The sequence below is a fragment of the Cyrtonyx montezumae genome, unplaced genomic scaffold (genome assembly GCF_038088225.1).
Source record: "Cyrtonyx montezumae isolate F1298 unplaced genomic scaffold, pur_monq_1.0 scaffold_0, whole genome shotgun sequence".
NCBI classification, from domain to species: domain Eukaryota; kingdom Metazoa; phylum Chordata; class Aves; order Galliformes; family Odontophoridae; genus Cyrtonyx; species Cyrtonyx montezumae.
In genome coordinates, this window is record NW_027071824.1 from 44127917 (window position 1) to 44152627 (window position 24711).

The 24711-nt window shown below is 37.1% G+C and overlaps 1 protein-coding gene across 2 annotated transcripts in view; it reads left to right on the forward strand.

Moving 5' to 3' along the window:
• The window catches only part of PTPRK (protein tyrosine phosphatase receptor type K), a 305334-nt gene that overhangs the window by 276385 nt on the left and 4238 nt on the right, over positions 1 to 24711 (forward strand). For both annotated transcript variants that reach the window (XM_065734173.1, XM_065734182.1), the window contains exons 15-27: positions 5213 to 5397; positions 7090 to 7177; positions 8164 to 8240; positions 10861 to 10897; positions 13078 to 13175; positions 13841 to 13957; positions 14671 to 14825; positions 15907 to 16042; positions 16771 to 16920; positions 17550 to 17723; positions 20638 to 20769; positions 21001 to 21126; positions 23565 to 23728. In XM_065734173.1, coding sequence (XP_065590245.1) covers positions 5213 to 5397; positions 7090 to 7177; positions 8164 to 8240; positions 10861 to 10897; positions 13078 to 13175; positions 13841 to 13957; positions 14671 to 14825; positions 15907 to 16042; positions 16771 to 16920; positions 17550 to 17723; positions 20638 to 20769; positions 21001 to 21126; positions 23565 to 23728 — 1639 coding nt within the window. The remainder of the gene's footprint in view (positions 1 to 5212; positions 5398 to 7089; positions 7178 to 8163; positions 8241 to 10860; positions 10898 to 13077; positions 13176 to 13840; positions 13958 to 14670; positions 14826 to 15906; positions 16043 to 16770; positions 16921 to 17549; positions 17724 to 20637; positions 20770 to 21000; positions 21127 to 23564; positions 23729 to 24711) is intronic.

Here is a 24711-nt window from a genome sequence, read left to right on the forward strand (position 1 = left end):
CTCCATGGCCCCATGGATTTAGCTTTAAACAGACCTGAAGTCTGAGCTGCTTCTGAATTTTCTGTCATTTAGGCACAGCACTCCTTCTCCCACCTTCCATACTGCTTTTCATGCTTCAGCAAAATGCATTCCTTAAGGCTGTTAATTTTTTTTCCTGAATGTTTTAAGGAAAATGGAGTTTGGAGAAGGATTATTGCTTAGTTTATTGAAGCTTACCAAACCACAAAAGTGCAAAGTGCTAACATTTAAGGTGTCTCGTAACCAACTGTAATAGTATCAGCCTGTGAGCTTTTGTGCAGTTTTGGCTAGAACTGTTTAAAATTCTCCAAACCTTGATGTCTTAATGGCATTGAAATTCATGGAAACAACTTTACAAAGACAGTTTAATTTGGGCTGTTATTGTGGATCCTGGTCAAAATATCCACCAGGAACCTATGTGGTTCTTATTGAGCCAGGGCTGCCAGGCACTTGGGCAGCCTTCTGGGTGGACTGACCTGAAGCCCTGAGCCCGCAAGCCACAGCCAAAAAAGCTGTCCTAGTTGTCTGGCAAAGGAGTTTGGGTTAACACTTTTCTAGCATCCTACGTGTCTGATTTTGGGGATGTTGTAGGATTCAGTTCTCCTGACCACTGTCTGTTCTGAGGTTAAAAAAATTAAAAGCAAAAAGCAGTCTTTCAGGTTTCCAGGCTTAAAGCTATAGGACAAACTATTAGGCAATTTGCCTCAGAATTGAAGCTCCATTTTGTCACAGAGCTGTAGCTGCTTTAATTTTTTGTTTTAGACTGGGAAAAAATCAACTCTGGATTTTGCCATTCCTGTCCAAAACAGTGTATTTGTTCTAGTTGTAATAACGAATGATAAAATTCTGTGAATTATATACAAACTCTTACATCTATTTATCTGTGGTTTATACTCATTAAAAGCAGTATCTTTGGTATCATGTATAAAAGATAAAAGATCTAGTACTTTGTAAATATACTTGTAATTATTTTTAATTACTTCTAAGACTTTTGAAGGAATTTTATTTTGAGATTAGCTATTCAAGTATTACATGAGAGAATGAATTCAAAAGAAAAAACCTGGGTCTATGAATATGAACCTTTATTGTGAAGAAAAAGAACAGTAGCGAAGGAGGAGCCCTTTCAAAAACTAAATTACACGTAATACCTTCTTTATTTCATATCAGTAAGAATCTCTTTACCTTTGTCATTACATTTCTGAAACCAAAATCACTTCCTTTCGCTTCTCTCTTATTCAGGGTGCATTCTGGAACTCCATTCTGTTTTCCTATTGTAAAAACAGATTCATAGAATTTAGTTATCACTTGGACATTTTATTCTTTAAGTATATTGTTTTTATTCTGAAAAATACAGAATTTGAGGGTAATGTATTTCTTCATGAGCTTTGTTTTCCTGCAGTGCCCAATGATCCACTTGTGCCGACAGCTGTGCTAGGTGAGGACCCTAGTCCTTCATTATCCATTTCTGCATGAGTTTCATCTCCTTGCATGGTTGAACATTGAAACAGATTATTTTATGTAAAAGATAGCTATGTTGTTATCACAGAATTACTCCTAGACAGTGCTATCTGAAGAATAAATAAATAAATAGGCAAATTGAAAATGCTAAAGCATTTTTCCCCAAAGCAATCAAATTGAGTTCAGGTGAACTAATGTGTGAAAATAAAATTCTCTTAAAAGATACATGAAAAAAAAAATCAGTTCCATATCAGTATTACTTGCCACACAAATTTTCTGACTGAATAACAAGAAGGAAAAGAAAAATAGAAAAGGGAAAAGCTTCTATAATATCTGAAAAGAAAGCTTTGTTTGTTCATTCTGTACATCCCTGTATTAATTAAATGTCTCAGTTGACCTTAATTAGTAAGCTTTTCAACTTCATAACTGCTTAAAAAGAACAACAGCTTTTGGGAGTAGCCATGCCATGCCATATCTAACACTGAAAGCGCTTCTTTTAAGAGTTGGATTTTAAAATAAAATGCAAAGACAGTTTAATCCCTCTTCTGCCTTGAGATGGATTTGTATAGTTTCAATCTGGACTGTTTCTGGCTATAGATTGCCTTACTTTTTCTAAGAATTTGTGATCAAAGCTCAGTTTTCTCACCAAGTATTTCTTATTATTAACTGACTATTACAACCGAACATCATTAACTACTCACTCCAAAATTTCCTAACTAGACTTGTCTAGACTGAATCTTCGTTGCTGGAAATGGAATAATTTCCTCTGGAGAGACTCATAGAAAATATGGAGAACAGACACGCTCTTGTCCTTGTAAAAAAAGTCATTTACTCAGTAAATGGCTCCTGTGTTCTCTATTATCTCTCTTCCAGTTGAACTAAACCCAGTTCTTTCACTTATTATCTCACAGTTAATGTTTTCTAAAGTTTTTTTCTCTTCTTCTCTGAACACTTTCCAATCTATAGATCAAATTTTTGAATTGTGGTGCCCCAAATAAGGTACAGTTTTTAGGAGCCATCTCAATGTTGAGTTGACTGGAATAGATACCCACATGCCCTACTCACAGTGGTCCTGCTACCTGAACCGTATTTTGTTCTTTTTTTCTGTTCTCATGTCACTGACACAATTGTACTCAATTATCTGCTAAGGTCCCGACTATCATTACCCAATCCACTAGCCCATTTTGTAGCAATATATGACTTCCCTTTCCTAGCTGTTACATTCTTTGTTGAATTCACGTTGTTAATTTTTGCACGTGTCCCAAATGATCAAGATAACTTTGATATCAAAGCCTGTACTTGCAAGCTGCTTGTGCCCTCTGCCCATATCATCAAGATATTTTCTATTCCATTATGCAAGTTGTACGTAAAAATATTGATAGAGCCTTTACAGGTCTTCATTTAAATTGTTTTCTGAGACTGACAGCAAATCATTGTTTGCTACTTTGTGGGAGCTCTTTCATCTTTGTCAAGTGAGTGCTAACTCACAATGTAGAAGATTTACAAGCCATATTCTTCCTGTTTCATTTTGACAATGTTGCGATTCACATTCTCATAACTATAATATCAATCAAGCATGGTAGTGCCTAAGAAGGTTTATAATCATCAGAGCTATTATATGCTTTCCAGTTTAGACCAAAGAAACCTAACCAGGTGGTTTAAGAAGTTTGTGCAGAGAGGTGAAATATCACAGTTCCTGAAAGAGCAATGGGTTAGACTTAGTAATTCTAAATACCAAAATTAGATCAATGAACTAAAACTTCATTTAATAATCAGTCTTTTCTTGAAATTCTTATATGGCTTTTCATATCCTTTAGCTTTATACCAAGTTCACACTATTTACATAGACATTGTCCAGTGATATTAGACAAGTTAGTCCTAATAGCTTATTTGGCCTGTGAGCACATTGCAACGGTTAGTCCATTGTCACTGCTTTGTCACAGACACAGACATGGGCAGCCTAAAAGCAAGGACAAGGGATGAACAGAAGGAACATTTTAACAGTTCCTGTTCAAATTTCTATTTCCTGTTAATGTGTTGGGCATGATAGTCTCCTAGCACAAGCACAGCAGTGCTGGTTGGAAAAGGTAATATTTTTCATAACAGAGACTGACAGTGAAGACAGGTAGGCAAGCTTCTGGGCACACCATGTGGAGGGTTGGGTAGATGAAATTATTTGGCCTGCTCCTTGTCCATATCACCTTTACTTGGCTCAACATAATAACAGCATCACAATTACATCTGCTTTATTTAGAGATGAGCAAAATTGTATGGGCTCTGAATTAGAGGTAGTTTTATTTTGTGTGAAGCTGTTATTAGTAGCTGTACTAGATTTCTTTTTCTTCACCTATATCTTATTAATGCCAGACTCCATTCTGTGTACATTAGCTGGAACTTAGTATGACAATTTCGCTTTTTTCAAGTTCCTATCATTACACTGATAGCATAATGTAGGCCCTTATAATTTTAAAACTGCTTTCATTGTTACCTATTGTGAAGTTAACAACTTTTTATGTCATTTTCTTTTAGTCATTTTCTAATATAGTCTTGAAATAAATTTCTTATGTTCTGTTCATTCGTTGTTTTTTTGCTGCCTCAATGGGTTAAAGTGCCTATTACGGGTAAGTATATAGCATGGAATGGGGAAAACTGTAAATCCTGAAGTGTTTTGAATTGTATATAATTTAATATGATTGACTGCTGCATGTCACTCACATTATTAAGCAATGTAGTGAGGCGTTAATGCACAGAAATTAGCAACTTGTGTGACAGTTGAAGGAACTGGGTTTCTTACTAGGAGATCTCATTCCATAAGGCATTAACAGGTTTTAAATTTTGGCAGAACTGAAGTAAATCCAACCCTTGGAGTGTCTGCTTTTATTTTATTTTATTTTATTTTATTGATTGATTGATGTTTTACTTCCTGATCTGGATCCTTTGCAAGGCAACTGATAGACTGCAAAGAAATAAATGTGAGATCAGGTCAGGAACTCATTGCTCATTTCTGTAGTTGCATTCCAAAAATATTTCAATTTGAATTTTTATCCCTCTGTGTTGCTAATTTACAATATTTCACAGAAGGAATTGACGAAATGTGATCATTTCACCAGGTTTTAATGTTTGGTTTTGATGTAGGGTGTCGAAGGAGGCTTCTATGTTTATACAAAGTAAAAAAGGCAACTCAAAATCAACATACTCAGCAGTTTTATTTTTCTGCTAAAAGATCTGAGTTAAAATGAGCACTCTGAAATGTTGACTCTGATCATATAGAGCTGGTCTTCTGAAGATGTGGCAGAGTTGTTTCATTGTCTTAGTTGGTTCTCAGTTTGCTGTTTGTTGGCTTCAGAAAAACGATGTGCTGATACCACTACATTGTTATTAAAATTTATTGTTTAAGGTATAGAATTGCTGATGATACATATCAGCCATTAAAAAGTTACTTTGGATGATAGAGGGTGGAGTTCAAAAGTACATTAATGTCATAAAGTTTTGTAGCTTCAAATAAAATGCCCTTCAGATCTCTGTATTGCAGGATGAAGGATTGCAAACTTTTGTACATGTTTGCAGTTAAATTCTTTTATGTACTTCCCAAAATCTATGTGCTGGAGAGTAAGTCGTTTACATTCACATAAATTAGACATATTTTTAAAGGAAGAGGCTAAAAATAGGTCTTGATACATCTAGCAGCAGATATTGCCACATGGATACCTAAAGTATTGATTTCTTTTGATCGCAGATGAAAATCACAGTGCAACAGCAGAGTCCAGTCGCCTCCTGGATGTCCCCCGTTACCTGTGTGAAGGCACAGAGTCCCCCTACCAGACGGGGCAGCTGCACCCTGCCATCAGGGTGGCTGATCTACTGCAACACATTAACCTGATGAAGACTTCTGACAGCTATGGATTTAAAGAGGAATATGAGGTGAGATCTTTAGTGATTTGACTTTCAAAACATTTTCCTAGCAAAAGATATTTTTGAAAGCTGTAGCCTTTTGTTTGCATTGCATTGCAAAGGGGTGCAACTAAATGTTATAGGATTAAGTGAAAATAAAATAGAGATTAGGAGGCATAAGATTCATTTCACCCAAAAGTGAAATAGTAATTGGAGAGCAGTGGTTTGAGCTCTTGCAAGTGCCCGGAAAAAAACACAGCGTGTTTTCCTATGAGTGTAAGGAGACATATCCTGCTGATTTATTTATTTTTTAACATACTGTAAGAATTTGCCAACCCTACATGAGTTTTCCTAGCCACCTTCAATGCAGATCTCCTAGATTAGGTTAAAGTGATGATTTAACCTGGCTGGTTTTGCCAGAAGCACAGACTGGAAGGGCTGCTTTGATTTATTTAGGCATCTCAGTAGGGCAGTAGTGGAGCTAAACTCCAGCTGAGGAGCAGTGAAGAAGTTCTCAGGGTTGTGACTATTAGATTTGCCTGAGCATGTCCACTTGCATCTTTAATTTGAAAAAGGAAAACCCAAAATTTTCAGCATTGGGGGCAGAAGATGAGCACAGAGACATTTCACTTCTGATTGCTAGAACGTTTTGTGATTCTTTGGGATTAGAACATTGGGCAGTGCACATGGTAAAGATGGGAATGATACTGCCAAGGTCGCATGCAATACAGCTAGGTTTAAAATGACTTTTCTCTGAGTAAGCAATCTCTTCTGACTCAGTTTTCAACCTTCTCTCCTTTCTGCAGCTGTCTCTACTGTAACATAAGAACTGGAATAAATAAATGTGTGGTTTTTAAAAGAATATTATTCTCTTTTCCTCTCTTTTACTTAAATACACTTCGTTACGCTCTGCCTACCTTCAATGTCAAGGACTGCTGGGGGAGGGTTGTCCCTGATCCCGTATCAGGTGTTGTCCTGCTTACTACTTTCTCTACTGCAATATGTGACATCTCTGCCCTGGCTTGTGCTTCTGCATGTGCATTAAAGTTTTGTTTCCATGGCTGCTGTGTATTTTCTGGAGCTAACTTGTCCAGCTCAGGATAAGAGAACATCTGGAAGGAGGGAATAGTATAGTCCTGCAACAGCTGTAAAATATCTACAGGCTATGAAGAAAAACCCAAGGAGGAGCAAAAGCTACGTCTATCACTACTGAGAGATCAAACTCTTAAGAGACCAGAAATACTAATTTTGGTATTGGCTAGAGGGAGGGACATGAGTAAAAACAACACGAACAGGAAACACTGACAGAGGAGGCTCTGTAGGAAGAAAAGCAATAGTGCAAAACTATATGAGAAAAGTAATATAATGTAAACGGGCTACGTATTATGATGTTTTGTAAGATGGGTGATCAGTCTACCTGTGTTTTCTCAACTTGCATTGGTTATCCATAATAAGACTGTCTGTGCATGTTTAGCCTTCCAGCAGCTGCAGGATTTGAAATCTGGAGTCCCTCAGTGTCTTACCCACTGACCCATATCAATCACTGGGAGGAAGGCTCTTCCTCCCTCTTTAGATGTATTTCTATACTGCGGTGCCGTCTGGCTGACCAGAGCGGACAAGCAGAGCCAGCTAACTTTCTGGTAGGGAAGTTCTTTTAAACTGTTATTTTTGGAGGTAAATTAATGGTCGGAATGTTTTCTTTCGGAACATTTTTATTTATAGAGTTTCTTTGAGGGGCAGTCAGCTTCTTGGGATGTCGCTAAGAAGGATCAAAACAGAGCAAAGAATCGCTATGGAAACATTATAGCATGTGAGTATCAGTGTGCATGGCTTTAGTGATAGACATATTCCTGTACTACTTGTTCCATGTTCTCTCCTGTTTGAAAAGTCCCGAGTGGTGTACCTGCTAAATACCCCAATCAGAGAAGGATGGCAGTGCCTTTTTTGGGACTATTTTTTTGTTCTTCGCAGTTCAACTTACTTTCTCTTTGCCTCTCTTCTGTACAAGCAGTGGTAAGCATATAACACTGACAAGCTAACACTCATGAGTGTTGTTTCCGCGGTAGTTTTCTACAGTCATAATTTATTTCAGGTAATACTAACAGCTTCAAAACTTGTTTTTGTTTTTTTTTTTTTTAATTTATCATCGGTACATCTGAATTGCAGTTGTTTAAAGCTGATTATTAAAAATAACATGATTAAAATCAGAGAGTTCTGTCTCTTGTCTTTAGGCATAAAGTTTCAGTAGTTTAGATTCATCATCTGGGATAATGCAATTTGTTATTGTTTTACAAAAGCGATTGAAAGTACAGGAAGGAAGCTACTGGAGAGGCCCCTGAACTGGTAGGGTTATCTTCATCAAATCCAAAGTGTGTTGCTCATGGCTGCTTTGTGACTTTCTTATTTTCTTTAAAATGTCAGTATGAGCTTGAAAGAGACTGGGGCTGGAAGTAAGGAAACAGTAATCATTATTTATGGATTTCTATATGTCAATCAGTGGAACTGTTTTTGGAAGGGACTTTGAGCAAGTAACCTGGGTTCTTCGTGTCTTTTTTACTGCATGTAACACTGTGATACATTTCAGCTACACTTAATTAAATTTAATGAATATTTTTCAAGTAATTGGAGATCTTGGACAAAATGACTTCTAGTAGTTCTGTGTAAACACTTATATTTAAGGGCTGAAAATTGTAATGTGCTTGTGATAGTCCGTTTTGGTTTTCTAGAGGACTTACCATAACATTTTAGTTTAAAATCACACTTCAAAAAGGCACCATAACCACTTGGTTTTTACAGATGACCACTCCAGGGTGATTTTGCAACCTGTTGAAGATGATCCATCTTCAGATTACATTAATGCCAACTACATAGATGTGAGTGGATTGCACAGCTTTCTCTCTCTCAATCTGCTACCTTCTCTATGTGAAAATTTTGCATGTTATGCCTACAAATTTATTGAAAGCTTTCTTTTAATAAGAACAAAATGTACACTTTCCTTGTTCTACGTCCTAGTACTCACTGACATTGTTGTGCTTTCTTTCACATCTGACTTTGGTTTGGGCTGTAGATTTGGCTGTACAGGGATGTAAGTACCACTATATGTGAATAACGACATCCTATTGTAAATATTTAATATAGATATTGTTATCAATTAGTTTGCTCTTCTATTTTTGTCGTAAGATAACTGTGCATGCCTCATCTGATTTATATCATCTGTTCCTTTAAAAAATTTCCTTTGGTGTGAATATGTTTTGTACATGTTTTGAGAAGTTAATTTAGACTTGTAACATAGTTATGAATATTGTTTAATAACTCAGGTGAATCTGTCTGTTAAAGGAAACTTAGTGTATGCTTCTTTCTTTTTTTTTTCTTTTTTTCAATGATGATAATGATTTCCCCCACTGGCTTTTCTTTTCTCCTTCCCATTTATATGTGAGAAACTGGATAGTATGCTGTTCTGTAGTGATTTGAATGTGTGCCTGTGAAATAGTTGTAATATCTGTTTGGCCAGCAGGGAGGGATTATGGCCTTCGTGGTTTTTGTTAGCTTGTTTGTTTTTTACAGCAATATAGACAACATGAATATTTAGTTGGTATTTTTTGTAAGGGGCTAATTTAGATATTACAAAGTATATACACAAACATACATATAGATACATATAGTAGTAGAAATTTATTCACCTGCAGAAAAAAAAGAAGTCCTAAGATTGAAATTCCATACTTTGATTAAATTATGTATTAAAAAGGAACTGTTATGAATTGGAAATTTGAACAATTTCTGCCATGTGCTCTGATTAACACAGTAAAATTTTAACACATGAGGAATGAGAGTTGTGGTTTTCATAGCAATTCAAACAAAACTGAAATGGCTATTAAAAGTGTTTTTAAACAGATTTGATTTCTTTATAATTGCATCTTACTCATTTTTCCTGTCCACAGTTAGTTGATGAATTGTTTAAAACTCTCTGTGCTATCATGGATAAAAAGATTTAGCTCCAGGTGTATCACTGTCTTTTTATTTCCATACTTTTATATGGCAATCTCTCTGAAGTGTTAGGCCTGTGATGTTTTGCCTGGGGCTTTAAATGAGAAAATTCTCCCAGTTTTGTAGTAATTCCAGTGCCTTTAGGACATTGTTTTTCTTATTTAGAAGTAAATAGGATCTCATTATAACCAGACAGGAAGGCTACAAGTTAAAACCAGCACTCTGCAATTTTAAAGTGACGGTTTTACCTTCTTCTGGAAAGCATTACTAAATGGTAAGGAGAGTAGCATAGATTACACTTAAATAATTTGGGACTTGATTTCATAGACTCCAGGAGAAATTTTTTTTCAGTACATGGATGCAGTCTTGCCCTCATGTGAAGGCAATAGTAGGATGCTCAGAAGTCATTTTGTAAGCCCTAAAGGAAGGGGTGCTTTCAATCTAGACAGAATAATGAAGCAGTCCCTAGGAAAGGATATAAACTCCTTGGGTACCTTGAAATCCTTCAGTTTAGTAGCTAGAATTGTGTGCTGAGAATTCAAGGACTTCTGAGCCCCTGTAATGCAGTACTTGATTCAAGTTGCTTAATAAACCCATAACTTGGCAAACAATTAAGAATTACTCCTTTCCTTGCATATAGTGACATTTTTTACTGTCTCCTCACTGGTAATTCCTGTCTCCTTCATTTTTGAAGATAATGTTACTGTCACTGGTCAAAATATAGTCTAATTGACTTCCTCAAGAGCAGAATCTATTTGTCTGGTAGTTTTTATGCAGACAATTGCTGTTTAATGCCATGCAGTATAGCTAATACTGGCATATACCCAGCTAATTGGAAAATCTTGAATATTGTCCTAAGTCTTGTGTCTATCTTCATATGGAAATATATATATGTATGTGTATATACTCATGCATATCATGTCTAGTACAGTACATGCACACTTTGTGCAGTAGTGTAAAATATTCTGCAGATAATTCCCCTGCAGTATGGCCTTGTTTCTGTGCGCAGGCCACACTGTCCATCTCTGACTTGGGAAATATCTTATTTATGGATTAAGTATATACCTCTTTGTGCCTTACAATAATTTTATGAGAGGGCAAAATACTGTTTTTAGGAATTTTGGTTTTGGTTTGTTTTGTATTTTGTAATGTTGAGAGAGTTGAGAACACTGATCAACTATTGAGATAATCTGGTGGCAAAGACAATTTTTACTAAATTTTAAACAAATGCCTCATTGTCTTCAGCTGGGGAGATAATGTCAAGAGACGACCAGTTTTTAGGCCCAATGACTATTCAAGTCAGATGTCATTATTTCCATTTTATCTGTTCTCCTTCAAACCTTTTCAGCATTAACAGTTTTTTTAGGGTTTGAGTTTTGTGCTGCTCTTAAATATTGGTTTATTCTGAAAAGGTTGTCTAGACATAAGAATTCTGTAGTACATCGTGCTTTTCTTTTCTCCTCCCTGATAGTAATATGGTACTCAAACCTACCTGTATTACTCTTTTAGGGATATCAGAGACCAAGTCACTACATTGCAACCCAAGGTAAGAATCTGTCAGCATTAATCAAAATTAATAAATGTTCTCTGCAATATCCAGCGGCATTTTGCTAAAATGAAAGTAGATTAAAATAAAGCATATCCAGTATTTTGAGTTGTCTTGTGTTATGGTAAATTAACATAGCATGTTTAGGTGGAATGTGAATAAAAGCAAAAATTGCACTAATTTGTCATGTTAATTAGATATTGAGCAATTCTTTCAGTGATAAATTCAGCTGATAAAGTCACTAGCTACTACCATGATTTCCAATTATGAAGATGAATTATGAGAGGGGAAGTATGTGGACAGAGAATGCTTACTGTCTTAAGGCATTTTTTTCCCCACATTGCAATATATTATTTTACTGTTACGGATTTAGTCCAGCATGGAGGTGGTAAAGATAAGTTAAACACTATCTCTTTAACTAACACTAAATCTGGGTAAGGCAAGCTCAAAAATGGACAAATCATCTCTGTAGAAGGAAATGAGGGAAATTGCTATAGGATAACATACTGCTAAATAAAAAGAAGAGTAAGATGAAAAAAATTGAATTTCTATGGAAATTATTTATTTTGTATTTCTGATAAAACTCCTCACAGTGAGGAAAAATGAATAGATTAGGCTAAAATTGCAATGAAATGCCAGGAGCTGTGAATTAAAATAAAAATAATTAGATTTAGATGTGTCATTATTTCATCTGGGAGTATAATCAGATAGCTGGCTGGAAATATCTTGTTATTAGTGCTTTTGGTTGATTGCACACAAAAAGGGGCAAACTGAATGCTTTCTTTAAAGCAGGGTGTGTGCATTTATATTCGCACTTATTTATTTATATGTAAGTGCTATTTAAGCTGGTATCTCTATGGTTAAGTCTACGTTTGTATTTTATTTCTGTTTTACTAAGTAAATTGTAGCACACTAGTGTGTACAGAACTCAACAATTTCTTACTGCTTTAGTGTGCACATTGTTTTAGTTTCAGCTGGGACAGAATTGGTTCTCTTCAAGGTGTCTGGTATGATGCTATGTTTTGGTTTTAGGAGAAGAACAATGTTGATAACATACCGCTGTTTCTAGTTGTTGCTAAGCAGTGTGGTACAGAGCCAAGGCCATTCCAGTTTCTCAGCCCCTACTAGTAAAGGGCTAAGGGGAGCCCAGGGAGCTAGGAAGGGACAGAATCAGGACAACTGACTTAAACTGGCCAAAGGGATATTCCATATGATCTTCCATGTCATATGACATTATGAAGAAGGAGAGCTATGAAAGGAGTGGGAGTTCATCTCCCTCCCTTCTGCTGTTTGTTGGGCCAGCTGAGCATCAGTCAGGCGTTGGTGAGTGATTGCCTGTGCATCACTTTATATAAACATTTATATATACATGTATAGCCAGAACTATTATACTTTATCTTAGTAAGTAGTTTTATCTCAACCTACAAGTTCTATGTTGGTTTTTTTTTTTAATTTTCTCTTCATCCCACTGGGAAGGGGGGAAGCTGTGTGGTTCTGAGCCACCTGCTCCACAGCACACATAAAGGATCAAGTTTGGAGTATATCATGCACAGCAGTGCTGCAGTACTGCTGCACTGTGGTAGGGGGCCGTTTCTGAGAGGGTGTAACAGGGCAAGAGCCACTGTTTCTCAAACAAATGCATTTCATCTCTGCAGCAGAGCAAGAGGCAAAACTTAAGCAAGCGTTCCTCGCTTGCTTCTCAGAAGTGTACTTAAATAAGTTTAAATGCCCTTTGTGCTTCAGCATCTGCTCAAGTCTGCTCACTTTGCTGGCAACAAGATGTCAGTGAATGCAGGCTGTGCCACCCTCTTACTACTTACTACCAGCACCTCGGTGAACATCTGAAGAAACTCACCCTCAACATGTTATTTTAAAAATGTAAAGCAAACCTGGTGTAGATATAGTCATGTGTTGTTGTGTCCTTGTAGTTTTCAAGCCACTTCCAGTGATTCATTTATTTCATGTGGTAATTCAGTTAAACTGAGAAAACTGAGTACTGGTTAGCAATAACAATGTAGGCAGGAAACTGCTGTGAAGGTGTGATGATGTGGTTTCATGAAGCTTTCATCTCCGAGCAAGTACATTCATGTATGCCAGCTCTGTAAAAAATGGATTTTATTTTTAGCATTTGCTTCAACTGTTATTTTGCTGCATTGTGTAACCTGGCATTTTTCTTTCAGGTCCAGTTCATGAGACTGTGTATGATTTTTGGAGAATGATATGGCAGGAGCAATCAGCTTGTGTTGTGATGGTCACAAACTTAGTGGAAGTTGGAAGAGTAAGTTTTTGTTTCTTTTGATACTGCAAGCCTAAAGAAAAACCTGCTGACAAAATATGCCACTAGAAGAGTGTAGACAAGTCTTGTGAACGAAAGGGGAGAATTGACAGTCCACACATCACTGCAGATTACAGTACTGTGTGAGAACAAAGCTAATTTATGCTGCATTGCTTTTGTTGAGTTAAAAATCATCTGAAGACAAAATTCATTTTTGCATACTAGGTAACTGAAATGAGCACAATAAGTGGAGTAGTGAGTAAATGCACTTCTGTATCAGTGACTAGAAATCAGCAAATTATTTACAGTATATCAGTAACATATCCCTCAGGGAATAGTATAAGATATATGGGATTACTTGCAACAGTTTGATTACTGATATGAAATGCATCTTAGGTTAACATAAGTGGAAATGTATCCCATAGTTCAGCACTAAAATTTTAAAAAGGCTCATTTAGAAATGATTTTGGTGTGTAACTATAGCTATATAAAGCAATGTAAACTCCTTGTGACTAGAACTTGATTTGACAGAAACACTGTTAGCTGTGACAAGTCACATGAGTGTGGGGTCATTTTGTAAAAGTATGGCATAATGTAGTACATGCAGTAACATATCTTCAAAGTTTTATTTTTCTTTGGTATGAAGTGCTTCCTTATTTTGTATTTAGGTCAAGTGTTACAAATATTGGCCTGATGACACAGAAGTTTATGGTGACTTCAAAGTGACTTGTGTAGAGATGGAGCCCCTGGCAGAGTACGTGGTCAGGACCTTCACTCTTGGAAGGGTGAGCATATTTTGAAAGGGCTGAACAAAATACCATTCCCCAGTGGCAAGAAATCAGGGTGTGTGCTTCCATGTGTTCCTGTGGGATACCAAATCCCTCTGGTTAAGTCCACACCATAAGCAGCCCTATCTCACTGCAGAAGTGGCATACTGCATCAGGTCTTTCCACTCACGTCACTCTCAGTTTCTCTTTCCCTGAGAAATGTTGATTGCTTCCATTCCCCTGTCTTACTTTCACCTTTTCTCTGTAGCCAGACTTCTGAGCTGAGCTCAAGTACCCTGTTAGGAATCATGCCAGTCATCTGTCCTGAATGCAGCTGAGCCAATCTCACTTTATCAAAGAACAGACTCTGTGAATACAAGATATATGATACAGCTGTGGTCCTCTGATACATCATTATATTTGCCTGTAGATGTTGAGAACTTACTGTTGATGAACAGAAGTTCTGAAAATTAATGCAAATTGCATCCTAAGTATAGAAAAAATATCTAATGAGTCAAAACTAGCATCCTATAATAGCAAAAGAAAGAATGATGAACTTCAAAACAGAAGTTAAAATACAGTAACTTCTTCTCACTTTGTATGTTCTTTAAATAATCGGCAAAATGATGAAAATGTCATGTAAGTTCTATCAGTGATACTATTATTTGAGTCAAAGGATATCTGGTCTGTGAAATACTTTGAGATTCATAACCTTTTTTTGCTTGTTACAGAGAGGCTACAATGAAATCCGTGAAGTTAAACAGTTTCATTTCACTGGCTGGCCTGATCATGGAGTTCCTTACAATGCTACAGGCCTCCTTTCATTTATACGGAGAGTCAAATTATCTAATCCTCCTAGTGCAGGACCTATTGTCGTCCACTGCAGGTGTGTGCAGATGTGGTAGACTGATTTTTTTTCACAGCTGTGTATGTGAGCATTTATAATAGTTTCTTGCAAAGCGTTCATCATTTTGAAGTTTTTGTTTTTCTCATTTTGAATTGCCTGATTCATACTTCAGTAGGATTTGGTTGTCTGAAGCGACATTTGAAAATAGCTAAATTCTGATACTGCTTTCCTAAATGGTAGAGCCAAAGGTTTTCTTTTTCCTGCAAAAGCTGCATCAGTTGAAGTAATTTTATACTCCAGGCCATCATTAGGTAACCTACTGCCTAATTTTGTGACAGCATTCGAGAAGTGTAGGTACAGCTGCTTTGATAGTCTAGCCTTGTATGTAGTGTTTGAACAGATTATGAATTTAATCTATGTAAATAAGTAGAGGAATGAAGATGGAATGAGGTTAGCAGCAACAAGCACAGGCTGTTGTTTCCTGTGCAAATTTTGCAAGGGTTGTATTGTTAAGACACAGTCCTTTGATGGTTTGCATTCAGCTTGTCAAATATTTAATTACATACTACAGATCAAGTTACATCTTTACAGATTTCAAAATTTTTTAATTCTCTATGCAAAAATTGTCCTTAGCTTTAAATAAAAATGAAATAAATCAAGTGAGAATTGGTGGGACACTGTGCTGCCTAAACCAGTTTAGTGCTTGGATGATAAAATAAACACTTTAATTGCTGACTGTAAAGTATCACTTAGAAATCATCCCTAATCTTTTATTAAATGAAGACAAGATCTGTCATATTTTGAAGTGCATGAGCATGATCATGTTCCAAATTTAAGTTAACTAACTTCTTCTTTACTCTATGTATTGGTTTAGGTGATAAAAAGAGAAAAACAAATGCTTTTTGCTGTCACTTAGTTAATCAAATCTGATAGAAAATGGTTGTTCTGGGCACACCAGAAGTTTTAAAGGACATTATGAGGGAGAGAAGATAAATATTAGGTAGTGGTTGTGATGGAAAAAGAACTGAATGGTTTTGTAAAAAATGCTGACAGCAATGTGTTTATAAAGTTTGTAGGTGTTTTAATGGAACTGTTTCTAACAGCATTTATTGTTCTTCAGCGCTGGTGCTGGACGCACAGGCTGTTACATTGTGATTGATATCATGCTAGATATGGCAGAAAGAGAAGGCGTTGTGGATATCTACAACTGTGTCAAAGCATTACGATCCCGTCGCATCAACATGGTACAGACAGAGGTACAGTAGCTTTACTTCAAAGCACCTGAAATGTGCCTGGTTAGAATTTCACTGTTATTAGCCAAAGAGCAGACAGTGGATCTGCTGAGGGGTTGTTGTCTCCGTTGGGGTGCACTACTGTGTACCAAGGTCACGCAACAAACCTCTTCCTGTCAGCTCTTACTGTCATCATACAAGTGTATGCTTGCCTACATTGTAGCAAAGGGAAAGACAGAAAAATAATGGGGAGAAATACTTCCTATTGAGACACACTTAATTTTACAACTGACGTAGCTACCAGGCAATTGGTGCACTAGCTTGCACACACACACACAGGGAGAACACAGCATGCCAAATAATTGCTAATCACAGGTAGTGCTTGAAGCAATTTACACTTTCTGCTAGTACTATAAGAAAAGCTATTTTTGTAAAATAAAATGAATAAAGCCAGCAAGTCACTGGCATATATACAGAAACCTACAAGCACCAGAAGAGAAATGACCCCTTCAAATATTTTGCTATGTCTCTGCTCTTAAGTTTCACTAACCTAAAGCTGTTTCTAAAGAAAGCATCCTTGTTAATGGCATCCTAATTATGACAAGAGTGTTTGTGCTAAAGCAGTATTTAATGGATTGATGGGCAGTACCTTGAATGTGTTTTACAGTATGCAGTTCTATTTTTCTGAAAAGAAGGAAAGATCGGTTGTTTTTAAATGACAATAATTCTTGTTTCTTTGTGTAATTTGGTAGGAGCAGTACATCTTTATTCATGATGCCATTCTAGAAGCTTGCCTGTGTGGGGAAACTGCCATTCCTGTCTGTGAATTCAAAGCTGCTTATTTTGATATGATTAGAATAGACTCTCAGACAAACTCTTCACATCTCAAGGATGAGTTTCAGGTATTCACAGCTTTTACTAACTCTTCATGTGGCAACTTTTTTTGTTGTTCCCTCTAGATACATTTAGTTTATTTTAAGGGAAAGAGTTTTTGTATCATATTTATAGCATTTTATCTCTTACTTATATTCCACAAAATAAAGTATCCATGTTTACATGCTTTACAGAGTTGTTTTGAAATATGAAATACAACCCTTTGAATAACATTTCAGTAAGTAGCTGTCTGGGATAAAGAACAATGGCTGAGAACCAGAAGGAGTTTCAGCTTGCACTTGCGTAGCTAAGGCATAGATAGCTCTTTAGGACTCCAAAGGATCCTCTTTGCTTTATTCCTTTCAGAGGGGACGGTGTCTGGTGGAAGCCATTCACTGATACTTGGAGCACCTTTTACACCTGTGTTTTAATGCCTTCAAAAAACCTCAGTATGCTCATCATACAGATAGGAGCTCTTATTTGCAAATGTATTTTTGTAGTCATCAAAAGAGATAGGATTTCTTTGTTTATTTGCTAAATTGTTTGCTAATGCTTCCTGTTTTCTCACATTTCAGTATTTTAAATTAATAACTTAATGAATCTTGAAAACATTGTCTGTCAGGCCAATGTACTAAAGCAAGTCTTCTCTCTTCCTTAGACCCTGAACTCTGTTACCCCTCGCCTGCAAGCTGAGGACTGCAGCATAGCTTGCTTGCCAAGGAACCATGACAAGAACCGCTTCATGGATATGCTGCCACCTGACAGATGTCTGCCCTTCTTAATTACTATTGATGGGGAGAGCAGCAACTACATCAATGCAGCTCTTATGGATGTAAGAGACTATCTTCTTTGTCTACGTACTGTGCCATGAAAAGCTCTGTAATATGAGAGAGAACACTTGCTTGTTTAAGAAAGGGTAATTCTTTCTTAGCATAGTGCCCAATAAAACAGCCTTAACAAAGAAAGGTGGTGAATGGGTAGGAAACCCCACCAGCTTCTGTTGCTGGTTCAGGAGGTTTGTTATCTTCAGTCTTTTGCGCCCTAACGGGACCCGTTGGAAAGCTCTCCATTTCAACACCATGAGATAAAGGTCTGGTCTCCAGACCTCAGAATCTCAGCAGGATCTCAAAAATCTTATGCTTATCTGGAAGCAAATATTACCAGCCTAAGTATAAAGTTACTGTCTGTTCTAGGAAAAAATATGTGTACGTTGAAGTAAAACAGATAAGGGGCGAGGAAGCAAAATGTTTCTTTAGTATGCTTAGCAGATAGGGCATTTTGTTTTTGTTTTGGTTTTTTTTTTTTTTTGCAGATGTTTGTATTTTGACTTGTAGTTCTCTTTTAAAGATTTTTAATCTTTGAAAATTGAGTGGCAGAAATACTGTCAGGGGAAAAAGGTGAAGTGATGGAAAGAATAGAGGTGAACCTACTTATAAATGTCTGGTTGATAAAGAGGCTCATCACATGTGCTGTCAGATACCTGCCTGTGCCTTCCATTAACATTGCCAAAGTTAGGCCTCTAAAGCCACTTTTTCCTGTAAATACTTCACTAAGCGGCCTGATTTTCAGAGCATCTCATTTTCCTCAAAAATGTATCACTGTCAGAGACTGCAGCGTCAAGAAGAGATTCTGGAATAAAATGGTAAATAGCAGCAAAAGTCATCAGGACTGAATGGTATTTGTCCCGAAGCTCTGCCTGAGCTAGTGCAGAAAACATTTGAACTGCTAGCAAAATACAGTTCCTAATCTCACAATTAGCTATTGTGCCAGAAAAATAGAGTAGCATGTGTGAGACCAATCCATTAGAGACTCACAGAGGCTGAATGGATGAATTAGAGTAGTGAGTAGAATTTTTGTAGCAACCAAAATGGTTTAGAATTGCAGTTAAAATTACATGAAGCACCTGGATAAAATTGACACGACAGGGACCAACCAGCATATCTCTGTGGATGAGTGTCTGGGGAGAAAGGGAAACAGTAGAGACTAAAGACAGTGTGGCAGGAGGAATCTGAGTGTATAACAGAGTGACAGGCTGAGACAGAAAGAGAGCAGTGTATTAATGGATGAACAGTCCAAGGCAAGTACGTACAGAATGAAATGATAGTGATAAAGGAAAGCAGCAGAAAGGCATTGTATTACAAAGAAGGCATATAACAAGACTAAGTACAGAGTTAAAAATTTGGGTAATTAAAGTTTTTTCTTGCTTTTTTTTTTTTTTTTTTTTTTTTAGTACTGATTTATTCAAAGAATGGGACCTCATTGCCAGGAAAAGTGAGTTTCAGTAGCAAAACAGAAATAGAAACTTTCCTCTTTCCACAGTGTTTTTGTTCCTGTGTTCCCACAAAAAGGTGTCTGCTTCCCAGTGTGACAGCAGATACCCTACCTGCTCTTTTTGAAAGTCTGATTATCTTAATCTCAGTATGTGCTCTTGTCTCAGGAGAAACCAGAAATGATAGGAAAAGGCTAGGAAAGCATCAGCTAGTACATGTTTCATTTCTTAAAAATATAAGGGAAGAACTGACAGCTGATGTTCCTCTTTGCTGCCTGGGTTGACGGAAAAGTAGGACACAGTCTGCACCCCAGTATGCTTCACACAGTGGAAAGAGATAGCCAACAGTAGGAAAAAAAAAAACTGTTTTCTTCCTTATTTTGTTGTCAAATAAGTACTGATGCTAAAGGTATTAATTTTTTACCTTCACAATTTATAGTAAATAAAAAGGAAAAAAAATGTATTCTTCCTTCCAGGAAGAAATACTGTGCTCTCTGAGGAAATGTTTTACTGCATATGAAGGTCCCTCATGCCAATCTACAAGCAAGCAAAGTGTTGTAGCTGCCCTGCCAGGTCTCTCTGATAGGCTAATGTAATCTACTTATTTCAGTAAAAAGCATCCAAAGTGTTTTTGTACCAGCTCAGGTACTAAACATTTAGTGTGGGGATCCCTGCACTGTGAACAGAAATTCCAGAATTTTGCCTTCAAACCAGACTCTTTGGTTCCCATATACCTAACCAGGGTATCACCTTTTTAGTCTTTTTCTCAGATGAACCTGTTAGTACTTCCTTAGTTGCAGATTGTCTTCTAGTAAGTCACATGCTAAAGAGGCTGAACTCCTCTGCTATTAGTTGTATCTGAGTTAACTCGTATCAGGCCAGAAAGCCCTGTGTACTTGTGTATAATGCAGCAAGCAGAAAACAGAATCTTCTGTCCTGACAGAAAACAGTATTTTTCTGTTTATCCTCTGCTTTGTGATGGAAATGAGCCCCAGTTATTCTGAAGGCCAGGACTGAAGTCTAGTAGAAGTTGCCATCAGCTTGGGATTGCATCTCAGCTCACTGTCAGCTATGAGCTTTGTCTCCAGGTCAGCTGCAGGGCTTGTGTGTGGCCTGGTGTGTGGAAGGTGACTAGATGGGACCTTTACACTTCTCTGTGCAGAGTGGAAGCAGGTTTTCCCCTGGCATAGTGCCCAGAATGGCACTGTCCAGAGCCTCAACCTCCAACCAGAACTTATCTGCACATTTGAACTGTGGTATGCAGCCCATCACCAGAGGTCACAGACCTGAGCACAGCAGCCTTTTTGTTCTTACTGGACACAGTGATGTATTTTTAACATCAGCTTCGGTGAAATCGGCTGTTACTGATGTTACAGTTTTGTTCTATTTATATTTTATTTTTGTTGTATTTTTGTTGGAGTGGAAATTAAGAAGTACTTCCTCTACCACTGCTAATAAATTTCTTTGCCTTTTGCAGAGCTACAGGCAGCCAGCAGCTTTTATTGTCACACAACATCCTTTACCAAACACTGTGAAAGATTTCTGGAGATTAGTGTATGACTACGGCTGTACTTCTCTTGTGATGTTAAACGAGGTCGACTTAGCACAGGTTAGTTTGGGGCTTTTGAGTTTTCCATGTACTGTCACATGCTTCAATCTCTCTGCACCCACTACATGATCAGAATGCAGAGCAGTGCAGCTGTTTTGCAGTTATTCTGTTGCTCTTCTTTACAGCAACTAATTAATACAAGTAAAGGCCAGGTGTGGTATCTGCAGTGGGGCAAGACAATGCTCCTGTTGTAACTTAACATTTAATTATACCCATTTTTGTCTGGCACAGGGCTGCCCACAATACTGGCCTGAAGAAGGAATACTACGGTACGGTCCCATTCAAGTGGAATGTGTTTCTTGTTCAATGGACTGCGACGTAATAAACCGAATTTTCAGGATATGCAATCTAACAAGAGTAAGCATAACCATAACAATATCTAACTGTTTTTAATGCTTTCTGGACTATTCTGGATTATAATTTTGAGTAGTAGTAAAATATTAATGTTCTTAAGACATTACTCAGAAGAATTCAAGTATCAAAATCTGATGCTAGTTCCAGGGCTTTTCTACAGCTACCCATTAAGCAGAGTGAACAGTAAGGCGAGTGACTGTTCTGTAGTAGTCTTCACAATAAGGAAAAGTTGTGTGAGAAGAATTCTGTTTATTCAGTGTACAGAGAAAGAATATCCATGTAAAGAGCGTGTAGTGACAGGCATTTTGTTTGCAACTTCCATGATGCGTTTTCCATCCTAAATCGGGAACTGCAGCACTCAAAGTGGTTGTACAGCCAGCACCTTCTCAATTTAAGGTCCAAGGATCACACAACCTATAAAGTGGGTTGTGAAAGAACTCTGGAAGTTCCCCTGAAGGCCTCTGCAGCACTGTGCCTTGACCTACCTTTATCACCTTATCCTGACTTCAGAACCAATGCCATTCTTACAGTCTTGTCAGTTCTTTCATGTGTTGCATTGTCTTGTCTCATTGCTGTCCCAAACTGTTCCACAATATCGCAGCATATTTTCAAGCCCTGTTTGTAACACACTCTTGTTCCCCTCTATATATCACTTATTTTTGTTGCATTCCACTCAAGAGTTACAGATGTATCTGTGCAATAAACCAGCAGCCCCTGGTTGACATATTCTATCATTCATCTAATGCTGAGCTTTCTAATACTAAACTCATCTAATACTAGATACTGGCCACCAACTACTTTTTGTAGTGTAATTTTAACTTTCATTAATGTTGAAGAATTGCTGTGAGGAAAGTACAGATGAAAGTACTGGGTCTGCTCCAATAGCAGTGCCTCCTATGTTATGCTGGCTCGCAACATCAGAGGTGGATGATGGTGATATGGCAGTAGAGGTTGAACCTTCCCACGGATATTCCATTACATTTTGTTGCTGTGTGACAGATGGCAGCAGAGGGCAGTCTGACAAAATGACATCTGACATGGAAGTGCATTTGAAGAAAAAGAGTGTAACTGAATTATTCTGTGTGGAAAAAATGACATCCATTGGCATTCATAAATGCTTGCTTGAGCATTGAGGGAGACCAAACAGTGGATGTGAGCACAGTGAGGCGGTGGATGGTGTGTTTCAGCAGGGGTGACAGTGACACAAAAGACAAGGTGTGTTGAGGATGGCCATTCACAGCTGTCACACCACAAAACGAAGTGTGTTTCAATCAACTCACCCATGCAAATTGACTAATAGTGGTGTTTGGGTTTAAAATACTGTTTTGTCGCTGAGAATTTGCTGCATCAAACAGTGTTATTACACTCTTTGTATCTGTTGTGTCCATGGAAATAAATAGGAGGCAGTACTTTTGGAGCAACCTGTGTATATACAGAGCTTTTTCTTTTTCCAACTAGTATTTTGGTCACATTTTGATTATTTCCAAGTATGAGGAGCAGTTCACATGTGACTAGAATCTTCTGTAAGCTGTACTTTTGCTTATATTCAGAGTTGAGGAAAAAAAAATCATTTTCATGCCCTGTTTGGTAACTACAGGAAGCAGAGGATTGGGCATGCTGGTAAATATTATGCTACAACAGTTTTTCGTTGTGTGTTTAAATTTCCCTTTTTTTTCTTTTTTTGGTTCGTTTCTTATTCACTTTTTCCATTTCTTCTGTTTTGCTGTTTTGATTTTCTAGTTATCTGTTTCTTTTCATTTTTCGTGTATTTTGCCTTTACATCTTTTAAGTGTTTATGTGCACTGTTCTTTCTATTCCACAATGCGTATTCGTTTTACTTTTCACCTGTCTCAGCTACAAGAAACACAACAGACTATTTATTTTTCCAGAAGGTGAGGCTTCTCTTGCCATCTTAATTCAGTTTTAAATAATATACCACGTGGAATGCTTAGAGACTGGCAGCAAGGCCCTCATGATTGTAATAGCCTGGCAGGGGAAGACATTATTCAAGGAAAGTGATCCTTGAATATTACTTGCTTATTTATAATGGGGTCGGTTCATGCATAGGAAGGCTTAAAACGTAGCTAAAGGTGTGTTTCTGCATTTCTGTAGGTCTACGAATTCAACAGTGATGGTTTTGAAGCTAAGAATGAAACTCATTGATGCACAGACTCTAGAGAATTGTGCCTTTTAGAAGTCAAGATAGGTTGCAATACTGACTGATAAACACTGAAAATATTTATCTTTCTTTTATTCCTTTTTACATCTCTTTTGAGCTGAAGGAATATGAATTAAGTAGAGAGCCTATGATATGCTAAGTATGCGTGTTGTAATCTGTCAATAATATGAACACTTTTGTACCATATTAGTTTTATATTTGGGTTTTCTCAACCTATGTAGAAAGGTGCTCTACTGACCTAAACCTCTTTGATTTCCTTCAGCCACAAGAGGGCTATCTAATGGTTCAGCAATTCCAGTATTTGGGATGGGCTTCTCACAGAGATGTACCAGCTTCCAAGAGGTCCTTCTTGAAGTTAATCCTCCAAGTTGAAAAATGGCAAGAGGAATGTGAAGAAGGGGAGGGCCGGACCATCATTCACTGCCTGTGAGTGATTTTGAGAAACTCACTAACTGTTCTTCAAATAAATAAATAAATACATATAAATCACTTCTTTTTTTGTGTGTGTTCAAGTGGTATTCTAACAACCATATTGATATGCACATCTTTGTTGCTTAAAATAAATAAATAAATAATAGACAATAAAGAAAGAGAGAGAGAGAGAGGGAGGGAGGGAGAGAAAGAAAGAAAATGTACCCCTGGTATTGCAGGCCAATCTTTGGTCAACTTTCTGGTTTGTTTCAGGTCAAGGTACCATGAGTATTTCTGATATAATCCTATAGTGAAACTGTGTATTGTCTCCTGTACCTAATAGCATGTTTTTCAAGTGCAAAATACATATTGAATTTCTGCAGTTCAGTTTGGATTTTGGCAGTAATATAGTATTTTATACTGAGTGACAAAGATCTTTTTTTTTTGTTTTTTGAAAGTTATGGATGAAAGAAATCGAAGAAAAAATTCTGTAGTACGATCCTAAAAATATTGTTCATACTGACAGCTTATCTGATATTAAAAACAAAACTGCTCAGTTGATTAAAAATATTAGCAATAAAATTTCCTCTAAAAAAGGACCTAGTTTGGATGTTTTAAAAAAGGCAGTTTCTTTTTCTCCCAGTCTCTTTCCTTTATAAGTATATTTAAGTATAAAGTTTAAATCTTAAAATTAAATCATAAATTTCTCCTTTACAAAAAAAAAAAAAAAAAAAGGCTTCTTCATAAATGTTTGGAATTACCTTGTGGCTGCTTTCCATCCACTCTTCCTCTGTCTCCATGGAACCTTGTGGCTTATTTAAGCTTAGCAAGAAAAAGCACCTATCTGACTTTCTTTGAAGTGAAGATTAAGTTAGTTCAGAAAGGTCAACAAAATACCAAATCAGTGATGCCTTGGCATTGCTCTAGCTGGGTAATCCCCATGTTCTAAAGTAATTCAAATGTGTTTCCTTCCAGAACTAGACAAAAAGTGTCACCCT